Below are 15,899 nucleotides of genomic sequence, written 5' to 3' on the forward strand. Positions count from 1 at the left end.
GAGAGTAGTAAATATTACTTTATTTTGGTGGTTGGTGGGCGATTCGATGATGTCGTTCGTCTTTTGATCCGTTGTTGAGTGGAACAAGAACACTTGGTCGAACACCGCCAATTGGCAGTTGGTTATCTTCACGTGACGATAAGCATGGCTCTCGTTTCCGCTCAAAAATTTCACTTCGCAGAGCCTCATGATATATACACACACCACCAACAGCTGGGGCGATCAGTTCAATCAACATTGCAAGGATGAGTCAATACTTCTCGTCCAAGCCGTAGTCTCCTTCCTCTTACTTTAAATATCTAATTTGAACTATTCCACTCGGTCATGGCAGTTTCGCCGTAGCAGCCACAAGGGATTTTTACCCTTCGACGGGCGTATTGATCCCCTTTGTGCTGGCACCTTCAACTCTTCTGTGCTATTTTTATACCCTTTAGCCTGATTGAATTGTTTTAGATTTGCTAGTTTAGGGCTCAATGGCACCCTCTACGGATACAGAGTGGTCAGTCGAGTTTGACACCCTCCGGCGTGAGCGTCTATTCCGACATCCCCCAAAGGATCACACTGCGTACCCGTCCCTTGCAGCTTCTATTCGCCCCCATATCGATTCTTTCAACGCCCTATTCGACAATGACAGGATTTTAGAGGCGGCATTGAAGGACATTGGCACCAAATCGTTCCTCGATGGCGACGTCGAAACCCCGGAACAGAAGCGGGCTAGGCTAGATGAAGGGAGACGGGCGCCTCGAAGAAACAAGCTCTCTGTGCGCATTACCGAGCTGTTTCTTGAGAAGGCGATGCTCCCGGCATCAAACAAGTTCAATACGCGAAATAGAGAAATTTACCCTGCAGAGTGTCGAGAGAGACACGCGACATATCGTGGCAGACTACGAGCGAGACTGGAATACCGCATTAACAATGGGGAGTGGAAAGAGTCCGTCAGAGAACTGGGCCAGGTCCCAATTATGCTAAGGGTGAGTTCGCAATGTCTGGATTAATAAATGTTCATTCGTTATGATTGAGCTTTGTAGACTGACCGCATAATTGATTCGCATTGACTTTTTCCTGCAGTCCAACCGATGTTATCTAGAGAAGTGCTCTCCGGAACAGCTCGTGCAACATAAAGAGGAATCTGAAGAACTCGGCGGTTATTTTGTCGTCAATGGAAATGAGAAACTTATCCGAATGTTGATTGTTGGAAGGAGAAATTTCCCAATGGCTATTATCCGTAGTTCCTTCATGAAGCGCGGCCCGACCTATACGAAGTTTGGTATTCAAATTCGCTCTGTCAGGCCTGATCAAACATCTCAAACGAATTTTCTACATTACCTCAGCGACGGAAATGTCACGTTCCGATTTACCTGGAGGAAAAATGAGTACCTTGTCCCAGTTGTGATGATATTAAAGGGCCTGGTGCAGACAAACGATAGGGACATTTTCGAGCGCCTAGTTGGCCATGAAGGCTCTGAGGGAATCAAAAACTCTTTTGTGACAGATCGAGTTGAGCTACTTCTACGAACATACAAGGGATATGGAATTCATGGAAGGGACGACATTAGAGCTTACCTGGGAGAAAAATTCAGACCTGTCTTGGGAATGCCCACAGATATACCAGATGAAGCTGTGGGCGTCGAATTTCTTCGAAAAGTCGTCTTGCCGCATCTTGGCAATCACAACGTGACAGACTCTCAGGATAATGATAAGTTCAATATGATACTCTTCATGATCCGGAAACTCTATACCCTAGTGGCTGGGGACTGTGCTCCAGATAATCCGGATGCTGTCTCGAATCAAGAAGTCTTGCTTGGTGGTTTTCTCTACGGGATGCTCTTGAAAGAGCGCCTCGAAGAATGGCTAAGGTCATTTGGTCCGATTGCACAGGAGTGGAGTGTCAAGAACCAGAATGCAAGATTCATCGACCCAAAATTTGAGAAGGAGTTCCTGAGTAGAATCGTTGCGAGGACAAACGAAAATATCGGTGGTGCGCTGGAGTATTTCCTCTCTACCGGTAACCTTGTCAGTCCAACTGGTCTCGATCTACAACAACCATCTGGTTATACTGTCATGGCCGAGAAAATCAACTTCTACCGTTTTATCAGTCATTTCCGAATGATACACCGAGGAAGCTTCTTCGCACAGCTCAAAACGACTACCGTTCGTAAACTTCTCCCTGAGAGTTGGGGCTTCCTTTGCCCAGTTCACACACCAGATGGAAGTCCATGTGGTCTTCTAAACCATCTAGCCCATAAATGCAAAATAGAAACAAGTAATCTTGATGTCTCTGGTGTTCCTCAGATCATATCGAACCTAGGGGTAACATCTGAGTCATCAGTTTCCCTAGAGGAAAGCGTTGTTGTCCAGATGGACGGACGCATTCTTGGCTACTGTTCCCCGAAACAAGCTCGCATCATATCTGATACCTTGCGATATTGGAAGGTAGAGGGCAACAAGAGTCTTCCCGTGGAGCTTGAAATCGGATACGTTCCCAACTCGAACCGGGGCCAATACCCCGGTATCTATCTTTTCTCGCAATGTGCTAGGATGGTCAGACCAGTGAAATACTTGCCACTGGACAAACTTGATTATGTTGGGCCATTCGAGCAGCCATTTATGGAAATTGCCTGCGTACCGTCCGATATCATATCTGGGGTATCTACCCATGTGGAATTCGACCCTACCTACATCCTCTCCATCGTTGCAAACATGACACCGTTCTCTGACTTCAACCAGTCTCCGCGTAATATGTACCAGTGTCAAATGGGGAAGCAAGCGATGGGAACTCCTGGAACATCCATACAGTACCGTACCGACAACAAACTTTACAGACTACAAACCGGACAAACCCCTATTGTTCGCCCACCTCTCTATAACTGCTACGGACTCGACAATTTCCCCAATGGCATGAATGCCGTGGTTGCTGTCTTATCGTACACTGGCTACGACATGGACGACGCAATGATTATTAATAGATCCGCTCACGACAGAGGATTTGGATGGGGCACGATTTACAAAACGAAAGTATATTCTCTCGATGACAAAGAATCTCGAGGCCGGGGAAAAGCGAAACGAGAAATTGCCAAACTTTTCGGATTCGCACCGGGTGGCCTTATCAAGGGGGAATGGCGGCAAACGTTGGATGAGGATGGTCTCCCTCACATTGGTGTGCGGGTTACTGAAGGCAGCATCGTTGCTGCATGGCACACTGTCCGCTTCGATGCAGTATCGAACTCATATATTAACATCGACAGGCAAACCCACTTCCTTAAGTACAAAGACACAGAGGAAGGCTACATTGACAGCGTCCGGATCCTCGGTTCCGAAACAGGCGGTGACCCCTGCCAAGCCATCAGCATCAAATACCGTATCCCACGTAAACCAGTTATTGGAGATAAATTTTCCTCCCGCCATGGACAGAAGGGCGTCTGTTCCCAACTGTGGCCTGCAATTGACATGCCATTCTCTGAGAGCGGAATCCAGCCCGACGTGATCATCAACCCGCATGCTTTCCCCTCCCGAATGACAATCGGTATGTTTGTCGAGTCCCTCGCGGGGAAGTCTGGCGCTCTACACGGCCTCGCGCAGGACTCCACCCCATTCCGATTCTCTGAAGAGCATACCGCAGGCGACTTCTTTGGCGAACAACTGCGCAAGGCTGGCTACAACTTTCATGGCAACGAGCCGATGTATTCTGGTATAACAGGCCGCGAATTTGCTGCAGACATCTACCTGGGAGTCGTCTACTACCAACGTCTAAGGCACATGGTCAATGATAAATTCCAAGTGCGGACGACTGGCCCAGTGAACGCACTGACCGGACAACCCGTTAAGGGCCGTGCGAAAGGTGGTGGGATCCGTGTTGGCGAGATGGAGCGCGACGCCCTTCTGGCCCATGGCGCTGCTTTCCTCCTGCAAGACCGTCTCATGAACTGCTCGGACATCACTCGTTCCTGGATCTGCAGGACGTGCGGCTCGTTCCTCTCAACGCAGGTTGCTGTCTCTAAATACGTGGCGCCAAGCAAAAATCCCGCTATGGCTGCTGCTGCGAAGTCTTCATCGGGCCTTGTGAAGCCAGGTGGGGCAGTGAGTGCGTTGGGTGGTACTTCAGGGATTGTGCGTTGTCGTCGATGTGCGAGAGAAGCGGTCTTTGATGACCCCCGAGCCGAGGTGTGGGAGGATGGAGAGGGTAGAAGGTTCGTTGGCGGAGACGATACCACTGTAGTTGCCGTGCCCGGTGTGTTGAAGTATCTTGATGTTGAGTTGGCGGCTATGGGGGTTAAGATGACATTTAAGGTTAATAATTGAGATTCTGTGGTTGGATAAATGTGTTTTATCTGTATAAAGGGTTTGGATAAAAATGAGACCAAAATAAAATTTATTTTGCCTCCAAGAGAGGGAATTAGGGTTAAGAAGGCAAAATATCTCAGTATTTGTCGCTCTTGATATCTCTGCTGCCAATTTCAATTTGGGTAAAATATCTTTCCGTGATCTCCTTGTTTACGGTGAATATAAAAAAAAAAGATTTTCTATGAGAGTAGATAAGTTGATATACATTTCAAGACAAGAATTATCGCGGCAACTTTGGCTAATATGGGATGTACATACGTTCTAGCAGACGATCCATATCATTCATAGGTGACGGATTCATCCCTCTCCCTACTCCGATTCATGGTTCATGGGGAATTGGCTGATTGTTGGGATGATGCATGAACCAAAGGTCCAGGGGCACCTTAACAAAATTCAGTTAAACCTTTAATTAACAATATATAAGATCCAACAGCAAATTTCCCGGGTAAAGAAACGGCGTGGACACAGGGGAACCATAGGCCACTTCTGCGTTCGATTTTGCGAAACGCGTAGATCATTCTGGGACAAGAAAAGCGACTTGCTCAAAGTAATTGTCATCATAACTAGAGACTCAGCACCGTCTAAGATATGAAGTGGTGAAGTGGTTCGAAAGAAGAAAAAAAAGGATGGGTAACCAGGTAATTATGACTAGTTATACTCCCTACTTCGTAAATGATGACACAATTCTACCCATTATTTCTAGCAAGCTATATAACACAAGTGGCAGAAGTAAGATTTAAAAATTGGCAAAACGTGCCAAACCTCTCATCGTATTATTAAGAAGGTAAGGAAAAAAAAAAAAAAAAAAAAAAAAAAAAAAGAAGAAGACAAAGGGTTTCGCCGTTTCACTCCAACGTTCCCGTTACATTCGAGAACTCATTCTTCTCCAGTTTCGTCTTCCAGAATATCGGGTTAGTGTCGCTGAATCCGTGCTTCTCCCATCCAGCCTCCTTGATATGGTACAGGTTAATAAAACCACCCGAATACGCATCTCTGTGTGTAGCAGCGAGGATGCTCCGCCTCCCCAGCTCCAACGCCTCTTCTTCAGTCAAGTCATATCGATATTCCGCGTCCAGCACGCCGTATGCAAATGTTTGGCCAGATCCAACGCAAAAGAGGTTTCCTGCTAGTCGGGTCCCATCTGAGTCGATGTAGTAGAGAGCAGGTCCTTCTTGCGGTGTTACACCAGCGCACATGGTGCCCATGCTTAATCCCATGCCCTTGTAGTTGTAGACGAGGTTGGCGAGGATCTTGGAGGCGGCAGCTACGGATATGCGGCGTTTGTGGCGGAGTTCGTGGAGGCGGCATTGCATGCCTAGGTAGGCGAGCCAGTATTGACAGTCCTACACATAACAGGGGGTAAGCAGGAGGTCCTCGGTGGTTTCTGGCAGTGTCTTGGGTTTGGAAAGTCACTTCAGGAATGATGCAGATTCAACACAAGAGCAGAAGCCAAGCAGCGACAGCAAAAAATTTAAGATACATTTTCAAACTGAGAAAACGTATGAGAACACGTATGAGAACGGTGATAACACACGTACAGCAGCACCACCAGCCATGGTCCCCAATAGACAGCTGTTGATCTCAATGACCTTTTTTACAGTCTGACTGGCGATCCAGTTGCCAGCGGTAGCTCTGGAGTCTGTCGCCACAATGATTCCTCCTTGAAATCTGAATGCAAGAGTTGTGGTGCCATGAGCAAGCTTAATGGGGCAGTTTGGGTTGGCATGGTCATCGGTTGCAGCTCGCAGGAAAGCGGCGGGCTAAGCAATGAAACTGTCAGCACAAGACAAAAACGTGGAACAACCCAAGATGGCCATCAATGACTCCTCATATTCACAAATACCCACCTTATCTACTGGAGGAAGAGCGAACTTTAGAGACAAGGGAGGCAGTGTTTCTGTAAACTCTTGCTCTTCGTTCTGGGAGTAGCGATCGTTTGGGAACATAGGCCGGGAGTATTGGGCTACGACAGTATCCATGATGGGCAATTCTAAAACGATGAATGAATGTGAAGCAAAAAAAAAAAAAAAAAAAAAAAACACCCAAATAGGGAGAATATATGAAGCAGAGAGATACTGGTATACAGGGTACGGAGACGTGGCAGCGGAGGGTTGGATGTTGTTGGTTGAATTCAAACGAGAGGGGAGTTGAGTTGTTTGAGTTGTTGAAGCTTTGGCTGAAGCTTGTTGTTTTGCTTGCAGTCGCGGCAACAAGCTGCCTGCATCACATGACACAACTTCGAGGGGCGCCACCCCCCAACCCCCCCCCCCAAAAGGGTTTGTGTTGAAGGGGCCAAATTGCTCCCAAACCAACGCCCTAATGATGGGGGTATGGCCGAGTGGTCTAAGGCGCTGCATTTAAGTTTTAATCAGAAACTGCAGTGAACGAAAGTTCGCGCGCGTTCGAACCGCGCTGCCCCCATAAAGTTTCTCTTAGTGTTTATTTTTTATACCATTGATTTATTTATTGTTCTTGGGTTTCTTTTGCTGGGTGTCACTGTCACGAAGGTTGCCACAAATCGATGTTGACAGTGTGATTTAGTGAGATAGATAGGTCTTGTTTCCGGCGGTTCCTTGCTACTTCTGTACGTGGCCTTCATCCCGCAAAGCTTTGAAACATGTTGCTGTTGAGAAATATGTGATGCCAAGGGCCATCCATCCATCCATCGGTGAAATCCTGGTGAAATCCGCGTTGGCCCACGAAATAACAGTTAGTTACTTGTTAGGTTCATCTCCCCTTTTTTTGATATGTCCGTCTGCTGGCTGCAAGTTGGAAGGAAGTGCGTGCTCTTGCGGAATACCTATATATTCCCAAGTTTGGACATTGTTGCTCAAATGTTTCCAGTTCTTCCGTAGTTATATTATTCCTACAAATATGCTATCACGCTGCTGGTTCGAACGGCGTAAATCGCCGCAGTCTCAAACCACACCAGGATGTGCTCGGGAGAGCGAGCGATCCACGGCAGTGGGACCCAATGCAGAGCCAGACGATACATGTATGATAGATATATCTGATTGGTTTGGTTGCGATTGCCTTGAAGCAGAGGCCAGAGTTTTGCTGACCTGTCAAAGATGAATATTTCAACTGTCACTGGATTGTTAAAATTACATGTTAGGAGAATAAATAACTATAACATATCCCATGCAGTGCCAATCAGGTACACTGGAAAAGAAGAAGAAGACAAAAAATAAATAAAAACCCTTTACCATAGACGCCCAAAATCCGGTTTCGCTTTTCTTCGAAAAATACTCCACCCGCTCCCAAACTCCCTCTCATGTTTTCAATTTTGAATGGGATTAACATTCCTAAGCTGAAATCATAACTCCTTACGAAGGCGGCACATGCGGCTATTTATACCATTTGCACCTGATAGCGTGGTAATGCATATACATGGCAACAAAACGCGAGAAGGGAAAAAAAAATGGAAATTTCAAATCACAATCAACCTCCATTCCCCTCTCCCTACGCAGCAAAAGGCTGCGGCACCGAAGATCCAGGACTCATCTCCTCTTTGTCATAGGACACTTCGCCCCGATCACCATTGATCTGGCCAGAGGGCATCGAGTTCGCTCCCATTCCAGCAGCTGCAAAATGGATGGGTTCGAGGCTGGGCTCCCATCTTCGAAGATCCTGCTCAGCGTCATTGAGGACTTGACGGGCATGTTCAGCGTGTTCATAAGGACCCCGGGTGTCACCGGGGACAAGAGGGGTGTCGTCCAGCAAATTAAGGAGACGACGGCCGTGACGGGCGAGGATAATTTGTTTCTCTGCTCTTTCTATGGTGGCTGCTAGGTGGATGTCGAACGCCTCCTTTAGCTTTTGACGCGTCTATGGAGTGGGAAGAGGTTAGGTTAGTTCAACACACCGGCAGGAAACTGAGATAGCTTCAGGGGAGGGAGAGGCTCAGGGAGATCAATTGATATATCAAACATACAATATTCGTCAACTGCGCTTCGGCCACCAACATCTGTGCCTCTGCCCGCACCAACTCCTGTTCCAGGCTCACCAGCTTATTGCTGTTCGGGTCCTTAAACTTCAGCTTCTGAATTTCATCAACGACTCGCACCTTGTAGTCTCTCGCTGGCTGCACGGAGCTCTCCGTGTTACGAATATGCTTGAGAACATTACGATAATCCTCCAGATTCTGAGCGTAGAGGTCTTCCTGCTCTCCCATTTCGGCGAGCAGCACACCCATCTTATCAGAGAGGTCGGAAACAGCAACGTCGCCTGTGGATTCGCCCCAGTCGGACAGCTGCGAGGCAATGGAGACGCGGTCCCGACCTGCGTTCTCGTATGAGCCAATGGTGTGGTTCTCCGCCTTGATTAGCTTGTAGAGCTTTCGACACAGTTCGGGTTGCTGATTACCGCGTAGTGTCGCCATGCTGAAGCGGTGCTTGACCGGGCGGTCCATGACTTGGCTCTTTCTGCTACGGATGGAGTGCGAGCGGTCCCTGATGTTTGGAGATACTCTGGTTAGTGGCATGGCTGTGCATCACGGCTATTGGGGGTTGCAAGGAGGTGCGATAATATTGAAGTGATAGAAGAAGAGAATTGTTTGTTTTGCTCACTCACATTTTTGGATAGTGTGTTATTTATTTATTGTGTTTTACTTCAATGTCATGAGATTCTGGATATACACACTTCAGAATGTAAATAACTGTTGCTCTTTTATGCAGAGTTTTCCCCCCTTTGCCTTTTTCCCCCTCTTGAGGTGTATGTTATTGAGAACAAACAGACAGGATATGTATGCAGCGACCACCACAAGTTAAAAAACAACAACCCCAACACAGAATTCTCAGAAGCACAAAAGGAGAAACAGAGGAAGAAGGAAAGGGGAGCAGGAACAAAACAACAGTCGTTTTTTTCCCTCCTTGCATTGCTGCTTCCATCAACTTCTCAATGACGGCAGAAGGGGGCTGCATGTTGCAGTGGCCACTGACGTCACAAAGAACGAATGCTGCGCTGGAATAACTTTCCAAAGGCAAAATCTAACATGGCCGTACTGGACTTGCCGGGGGTTTTGGAGGCGTCGAATACTATGCGGACGAAGCTATGGTTAGTTTGAGGGTTAAATTTGTATTGTTGGTTGTGTCATTAATGTGCTGGACTGTGTGGCCCGTTTGGTTTGTCTTCCCTCATTTCAAAAACTGGGGTTAGTTATCTGAACCACGGGCAATACAGAGTTAATTACCCAGATATATCGACCAATGCCGGTCGTATGGGGGTTTTTTTTTTTTTTTTTGTAACCGCAGGGTTCCGCCCTTGAAGTTTATGTACGTGGTGATGTGATTAGGACTATTTTGCTTATAACTAGATGCTTGTTATATTAGTTGATATGCATATATATAGTTATAGATATCTAGTTCCTGTATGTAACCTTGAAATTGTTGGAGCCTAGGCTTCCTAGGCTACCAATAACAACCAACTTCAGACGTCCAACAGAAAATGTCGGAGCCTTTCATCACGTGATCTGTTTTACCGCCATATGAAGTCGTTCTCGCAGTTAGCAACCTTTGGAATGAAGAAGCTTGCCATTCTGTCACTAAATGGGGTTAAAAATATCTCCTTAAAATAGAAAAATAAAAGCTATGAAAGCTGAAAAAAAAAAAAAAAAAAAAAAAAAAAAGAGTGGAAATGTTATAAATAAGATCTCATGGTAAAAGTGCTCAAATTCAATCTGAATACCTCGTCCATCATCTCTCGTGTATCCCAAAAGACAAAAATAAAATGAATGAATGAATGAATGAATGAATGACAGGTAAATATTTACGAAATGTTGCCACCCCATTCACAAAGTCAATCTTAATCGCTCTTCCACTGGCCGGAACTCGCGGTAAAAGTATCGGCGGGTTGTTCTATAATTAGTTGGGGGAAAAGTCGCAGTTTGTCATGAGGTCTACCCCTGGCTTTCAAATTTGCTGGTGTCGATATGTTGAATATAGACACCGTGGAGACAGTAGTTTGGATCTATCCGTAACAGAATCCCCAAGCCAGGCATGAAACCTAGGTTTTCTCTTTCCGCCAAAGGCGAGGTGAACGCACGCCCGCCATCTCTATCATCTCCACTACCTCTGACTTCCCCAGTCCCAAATACAATCTTCTATCACATGAATCCGGCCCATTTCTCAACGATTGCACGCACACGACCCCCAAACCAACCTTCCTAATCCTGTCAACATCCACACATGCATCCAACTATAGATGAAGGTCTGCTCATACAACGGCTGCTGGAGTAGTAAGAGAGCCTGCTCCGCGGGGGACATCCGTGATAGATCGTGATCGTCCGTGGATAGCTCGGTAACACAATTACGGGGGTGCGGCGCGGGCAGCAAAGGGATGATAGCGGGTAGGTGCGTATGTTTCGAATCGGGTTGATGTAGTAGTAGCAGCTGCAGGACCTCCCGCACGACCTACCACAGGTTCTGTGGTTGGGGAGCGGCATGGGTCTAGGGCAGGAGCCAGAGCCAGAGCCAGAGCTGGAACTAGAACTGGAGCTGGAACTTGAACTGGAGCTGGAGCTGGAGCTGGAGCTGGAGCTGGAGTTGCGGTTGCAGCTGCAGCTGCAAGAACACATTGTAAGTGGGTTTGTCCTGTTTTACTGTTTCACGGTTTCGAGCTTCGGGAATGCACGCTTCCGGGCTGCTGGTGCTTGCCGGCTGGTTTGGACTTCAAAGTTTCGCTGTGGATTTGGCCCTTTCTGTCAGTCTTGTGATCTGAATGTTCAAAGGATGGCACTTTTACGTATATCTATGCCCATAATGGGATATATGCCCTTCGGGAAAGGGTTATATAACCAGTATGAAAGCATGTAAAAGGGGATCCAGAGTAGTCCATAAGTTGGAGCCCAGGACGTCTCACCTAGCACTCTTGAGACCAACACCACTGTCAAGGCGTCATGATATCGCTGACCATCAGCTAAGAGGAAGCATAGGTTACCTAGATAGATGCCCAAGTATGTTTCATCTCTCAGCTCCGATTCTGCTTATATCCTAGGCGACAAAAGAGGAAAACAAGAAAACGCAACCACTAGTGGTTGCGGGATAGGATGGAAAACAGCCCTGTAACCGGACACTATTCTTGAAGACTGTGCAAATGTAGCCAAAAATGAAAATAGATGTGTTGGTTGTAAGAGAGAAGAAGACGGGGTAATGAGAGAAAAAGAAAGAAAAGAGGATATGACGGGAGCTGGAATAGAAGACATAACACAAGTTTGTTCATGTGCTCTGACATATATCATGATATATGTATGGAAAATGCAACTCGTGCCCGCTCCTTCATTCATTAGAGGTTCTCATCACCACCACCGGAGTGCTTTTCTAAATGATAGACATCGAAATTCCGGCGGGTTGGTATCACGCTGGTGTTGGGAGCCATCCTGGGTGGGCTCTTCGCGCTCTCACCAAGAAAAGAAGAGAAAAAAAAACTGTTATCAAAATAGATAAGCACATGCTATGAGTATCGTCTGCACAACAGGGTGTCATATATCTCTTGCTTCCCCCCCCCCCTCCCTGCAATATCACTACGTCACTTGGTAGTTGGTCTGCGGGATGGTGGGGCGAGTCCAGTTAGAATGGTGATCCCCAGCCACATCTCATACTCGTCACCGAAGCATGGTCCTGTCATTTTCCCTTTTGTCCCCTGCCAACTTGATCCTGCAGGTCCCATCATACCCGCCTCTAGCTCTGATCCGGATGATATAGGGCAAGGTGTGGCTGCGATGCAGCTGGTGCATGCGGACAAAGAACTGATATCCGTGCGAATTTAGGGCTGTCACATGATCTGGATTGACCATTTGTTATCTCAGCGCTTGTGACCTCGAATCTGAGGATTCACACGAGGATAAAAGACTGGAAATATAAATAACAGAGTAAGGAAATATCAATACTGCTACCCATAAGCACAGAATACGCGGAGAAATTACAGAGGACCTAGGTCCGTGTCTACCGACCAGTGTCCAGTCGGACAAATACTCCGTATTACTCTTTTTGCGAATGGCCGTTTAACTTCTGCGAGATCGCGTTCTGCGGCTATGTCGAGCCATATGACTGGTCGAATCCCATGGACCTATCACCGGACAGCGTATAATCGAGGTTCGTGAATTTGTTTTAAAAAAGGCCTCAGAGGGTGACTGGCGTAGGAGATAAGTGTGCAACGGACCTGAACATTAAAATGACATATTTTTCTAAAAAATAAAAAATAAAAATAAAAATATGAAAAATAAAAGGGGGTAGGAATGTCAATCGAATTCGAGTAAAAACATTCCATGGGCCAACAAGATGGTTATCATGAAGAATGAAAAGTTAAACTAATGAAAGAAATGAAAGACATACCCTAAACACCCATTTACCTCTACTCTGTACATCCGTTTTTAAGAAAAGGAAGGTATATCAGAACCAATGCGGTAATCAGGAAGAAGAAGAAGAAGAGGAGGAGGAGGAGGAAGAGGAAGAGGAAAACTCTACATCATTTCATTTCAAATTGTTATTATTAGCACACTCAAAGCCCCAACCCAACGCGAATCATGAAATCTCCTCATTATCAGGAGGCTGCTCCCCGCGCTCAGCCTCCGAGGCATGGAAAGCTTCCCCAAACGCAGAATTATCAAGCTCCTCCATTCCAAGATCATCATTCTGCTCACTGTACGCTGCCAATGCGTCTCCGGCAGAGTCAATATTGCTGAACCCAGCGGCGTCGTCGAAATTGTTTGTTTCAAGCGCACTGGGCTCACCCAATTCAATGTTACCGGCAGGCGTTAGTCCTTGAAGTCCACTCCCTGGAGGGCCTGTTGCTGCTGCTGCTGCTGCTGCTGCTCCCGCAGCTGCGACTGAGAGCTCTGCGCTGGAAGGTTTACCGTTTCCTTCAGTAGGGGCAGTGCTTTCATTTGCCGGAAAATTGTCTTCCTTGCTAACCATCACCCAGTCGCCGGTTTCCTGATCTGTAGTGGTAGTGGGAAGGTTGTCACTCTCCACCCCGCCCATCTCGACATCGCCACTACTATCCGGCTTGGAAGGCACAGCTGGAAGCAAGGTGCCAATTGCTGATGGCGCTTGAGTGGTGGTATTTGGTAAAGGGACATTAGCCTTTCCAGCCTCAGTCTGCTGAACAGATGGAGCTGTTATAGGGACCGGTGCGGGAACTGCTGTGGTAGCGGCTGATGGGTGTCGTTGTGCGGAATCAGCTGCCCCATCAAGTTGGCCAGGTAAGGCAACGTTGGCGCCACCCATATCAACATCTCCCACAGACGAACCATTAGCAGGCTTGGGTGTTGGCGCCCTTTCCTGAAGACCGCCTTTCTCGACACAGGCAACTTCGCTGATTGGCACAATTGCTTTCCCGAGATGCCTCTCGAGGTTGCGAACAATATCATCAACTTTAGCTTTCGGACGATTGTCAGGATAATCAATTTGCAGAGACTCTTCTCCGGCAAAAGCTTCCAAGCGGCCCTCAGCTCTCCAGAACTCAGTTCCCACGTCGTCAGGATCTATGAAGGCATCACGGAGCGCTAGCTCAGCCTCTTTCAGAACTGTGATTCGTTTCATCTTTTCCAACCTTTTAGAATGTATTTTTTTCATCTTTTCAATCTCAGCATTTATATCAGAGACTTTGCGATCGACAGATTTGGCAAAGGCCTCTGCTCTACCGGTTTCCATTTTCCCCGTGGTGTTCGGAGCACTGGGCTCTTTCTGTGCAAGAGACGGGCCTGTAGGAGCATCAAAGAATCCAGAAGTTAAAGATTCAAGTTCTCCTTTCCTACCAAGTCCTAGATCCACAGGCATGATCTGCCTCACACTGTAGGGAGAACCAAAAATTTCATCCATCCATTCGTGGTGGTGGCGATACCTCATCTTGCTGATATCCCGTGGGGTAATAGCATCCAGTATGTCTCCCGTCGAGACTTCTTCTTCCTCTAGAGAATAGTCTGGTACAGCAACATTCACCATGGCTGCCGCTGCTGAGGAGCGACTCGGTCTTGCAGCTTTCCCTTGCGGTCCGGGTATGTTCTGCCCTGGCTGTGGTTGGTAAAATGGACCAGCCTGCTGTCGGCCTAGGAGAGGGTTTGCGTATGCAACACCCTGTTGCGCAAAGCTTTGCTGTCCCACTTGTGGCGGAAGGTTGATGGTTGGCCAGCTGTTCCGGTCGTGCAGCATGAACTCCTTCCGCACAAGCTGTCCCTGGCTCTGAAGAAAACGTCTTTGCGCTAGAATATTGTGCATCTGAGGAGTGATTTGAATCCGGTTCACGGGTAATTGATCTACAGACGGGGTTTTAGAATAGTGAATTATCCATAAAGATGGATCGCAGGGCAAAACATTCGCATTCGGGTTTTTAGAGGGAGTCAGACGGTATCGCTTCCGGCAATGTGCAGCTATCGTTTCATTGGGTGAATGATATCCGCAGCGCTGAAGATAAAGCTCTAGATTCTAAATACAGACAGGTATTAGGAGAAGTGTAGAGTAGGAAAAGGGGGGCAAAAAAGTTCTTCTCCTTACGTAGCCTCTTATTTCTGTGCTGTAGAGCTGCTCCGCGTCTGCCCAAAAGTAGCCGTCGCTCGCGAAATTTGTACCAAGATAATTCAGGGGCTGCCACGTTAGGAGCACAGTCCCATCAGGAGGACCGTCAAGGAACATCCAGTGCACCGTCTGTAACTCTCGAACAACCTTGGGCGCCGAGATAAGGTAATCGACAGCAGTTTCGTGGGAGAGAGTGCTCGTCAGGGGATACCGGTAGCTGGAAACGAGGTGCATATGGGGCAACTGTAAAACAACGTATTAGTTTCACGGGATCTCAGGACTCCCATACTTCCATTGATCGCAAGGCTATCCTACAAGCTGTTGAGGCACCCCTCCCGCGGGATCGGACATCCTCGCGGCTGCGTTCTGCCTGCTCATTCAGGCGGTGGTGACAATGAAAACGGCGGAAAAGAAACAGACACAGGTCCTCATGCAATAAAAGAACATTAAACTTCAGAGGTCTTTTCCAGGCAGGGCTAAAGGCGATGCTTGGGATGAGGATGTTGAACGCGACAAGCGCGATAGTTTCTATGCGACAGATCCTCCGTCTGTACCATTTGCTCTCTCTACGTTGGTGATTAAACACCATTTGTGCAGAAATGAATAATCACGTGATTTGACTTGGCATTGCGAGTTCCAAACTGTTGGGTGTATGTGGCCCGGGCTGCCGCTCCACCGCACGTGATATAGCGTATATTAGATAGCTAGCTAGGCCTCCCAATATGAGAGATTTAACCATCCTACACAAACCCTGTAGCGGCGCCCGCCCCGCCCACACGTGATCGCTTGTATGTAATATAGCAATAACCTAGCTAGCTCCTCCGAATAGAAGAACCAACCATCCCACAAACCCAACCTTGCGCTCCATATTATTTTACTGTCTGCCTGCCGCACGTGATCTAGAGAGCCCGCATATGGCGCAAGCCCTCGGTTGGGAGGATCGAAACTATCCACGCGATTAAGCTAGGCCGGATCGGGGAAGAGCCTTGGCGTTGAGCCAACACTACTAATCAATCCACACTATCGTTGGAGCATTGGATAAATGTA

At 47.4% G+C, this 15,899-nt stretch overlaps 5 protein-coding genes and 1 non-coding gene across 6 annotated transcripts; 3 read left to right on the plus strand and 3 right to left on the minus strand.

Annotated features, from left to right (window-relative positions):
- Positions 1 to 473: 473 nt before the first annotated feature.
- On the plus strand, positions 474 to 4,299 carry PADG_03679 (DNA-directed RNA polymerase I core subunit RPA135; the record flags this gene model as incomplete). The annotated part of the gene is made up of 2 exons (XM_010761250.1): positions 474 to 971; positions 1,069 to 4,299. 2 exons carry the CDS (start codon positions 474 to 476, stop codon positions 4,297 to 4,299), a joined length of 3,729 nt encoding a protein of 1,242 aa, XP_010759552.1.
- Positions 4,300 to 5,186: 887 nt separating this feature from the next.
- Positions 5,187 to 6,320, minus strand: PADG_03680 (proteasome core particle subunit beta 5; the record flags this gene model as incomplete). The annotated part of the gene is made up of 3 exons (XM_010761251.1): positions 5,187 to 5,684; positions 5,880 to 6,101; positions 6,189 to 6,320. 3 exons carry the CDS (start codon positions 6,318 to 6,320, stop codon positions 5,187 to 5,189), a joined length of 852 nt encoding a protein of 283 aa, XP_010759553.1.
- A 345-nt stretch (positions 6,321 to 6,665) lies between these two features.
- PADG_11647 lies at positions 6,666 to 6,762 on the plus strand. Its single transcript has one exon. It is a non-coding gene; the product is annotated as a tRNA-Leu (tRNA).
- A 1,041-nt stretch (positions 6,763 to 7,803) lies between these two features.
- PADG_03681 (uncharacterized protein) lies at positions 7,804 to 8,824 on the minus strand (the record flags this gene model as incomplete). Its single annotated transcript, XM_010761252.1, has 2 exons — positions 7,804 to 8,169; positions 8,276 to 8,824. 2 exons carry the CDS (start codon positions 8,822 to 8,824, stop codon positions 7,804 to 7,806), a joined length of 915 nt encoding a protein of 304 aa, XP_010759554.1.
- Positions 8,825 to 10,781: 1,957 nt separating this feature from the next.
- PADG_03683 (uncharacterized protein) lies at positions 10,782 to 12,439 on the plus strand (the record flags this gene model as incomplete). Its single annotated transcript, XM_010760840.1, has 2 exons — positions 10,782 to 10,916; positions 12,245 to 12,439. 2 exons carry the CDS (start codon positions 10,782 to 10,784, stop codon positions 12,437 to 12,439), a joined length of 330 nt encoding a protein of 109 aa, XP_010759142.1.
- A 421-nt stretch (positions 12,440 to 12,860) lies between these two features.
- PADG_03684 (uncharacterized protein) lies at positions 12,861 to 15,203 on the minus strand (the record flags this gene model as incomplete). Its single annotated transcript, XM_010761253.1, has 3 exons — positions 12,861 to 14,762; positions 14,832 to 15,095; positions 15,168 to 15,203. 3 exons carry the CDS (start codon positions 15,201 to 15,203, stop codon positions 12,861 to 12,863), a joined length of 2,202 nt encoding a protein of 733 aa, XP_010759555.1.
- Positions 15,204 to 15,899: the final 696 nt, after the last annotated feature.

The sequence above is a fragment of the Paracoccidioides brasiliensis genome, assembly GCF_000150735.1.
Source record: "Paracoccidioides brasiliensis Pb18 unplaced genomic scaffold supercont2.4, whole genome shotgun sequence".
Taxonomy (NCBI): domain Eukaryota; kingdom Fungi; phylum Ascomycota; class Eurotiomycetes; order Onygenales; family Ajellomycetaceae; genus Paracoccidioides; species Paracoccidioides brasiliensis.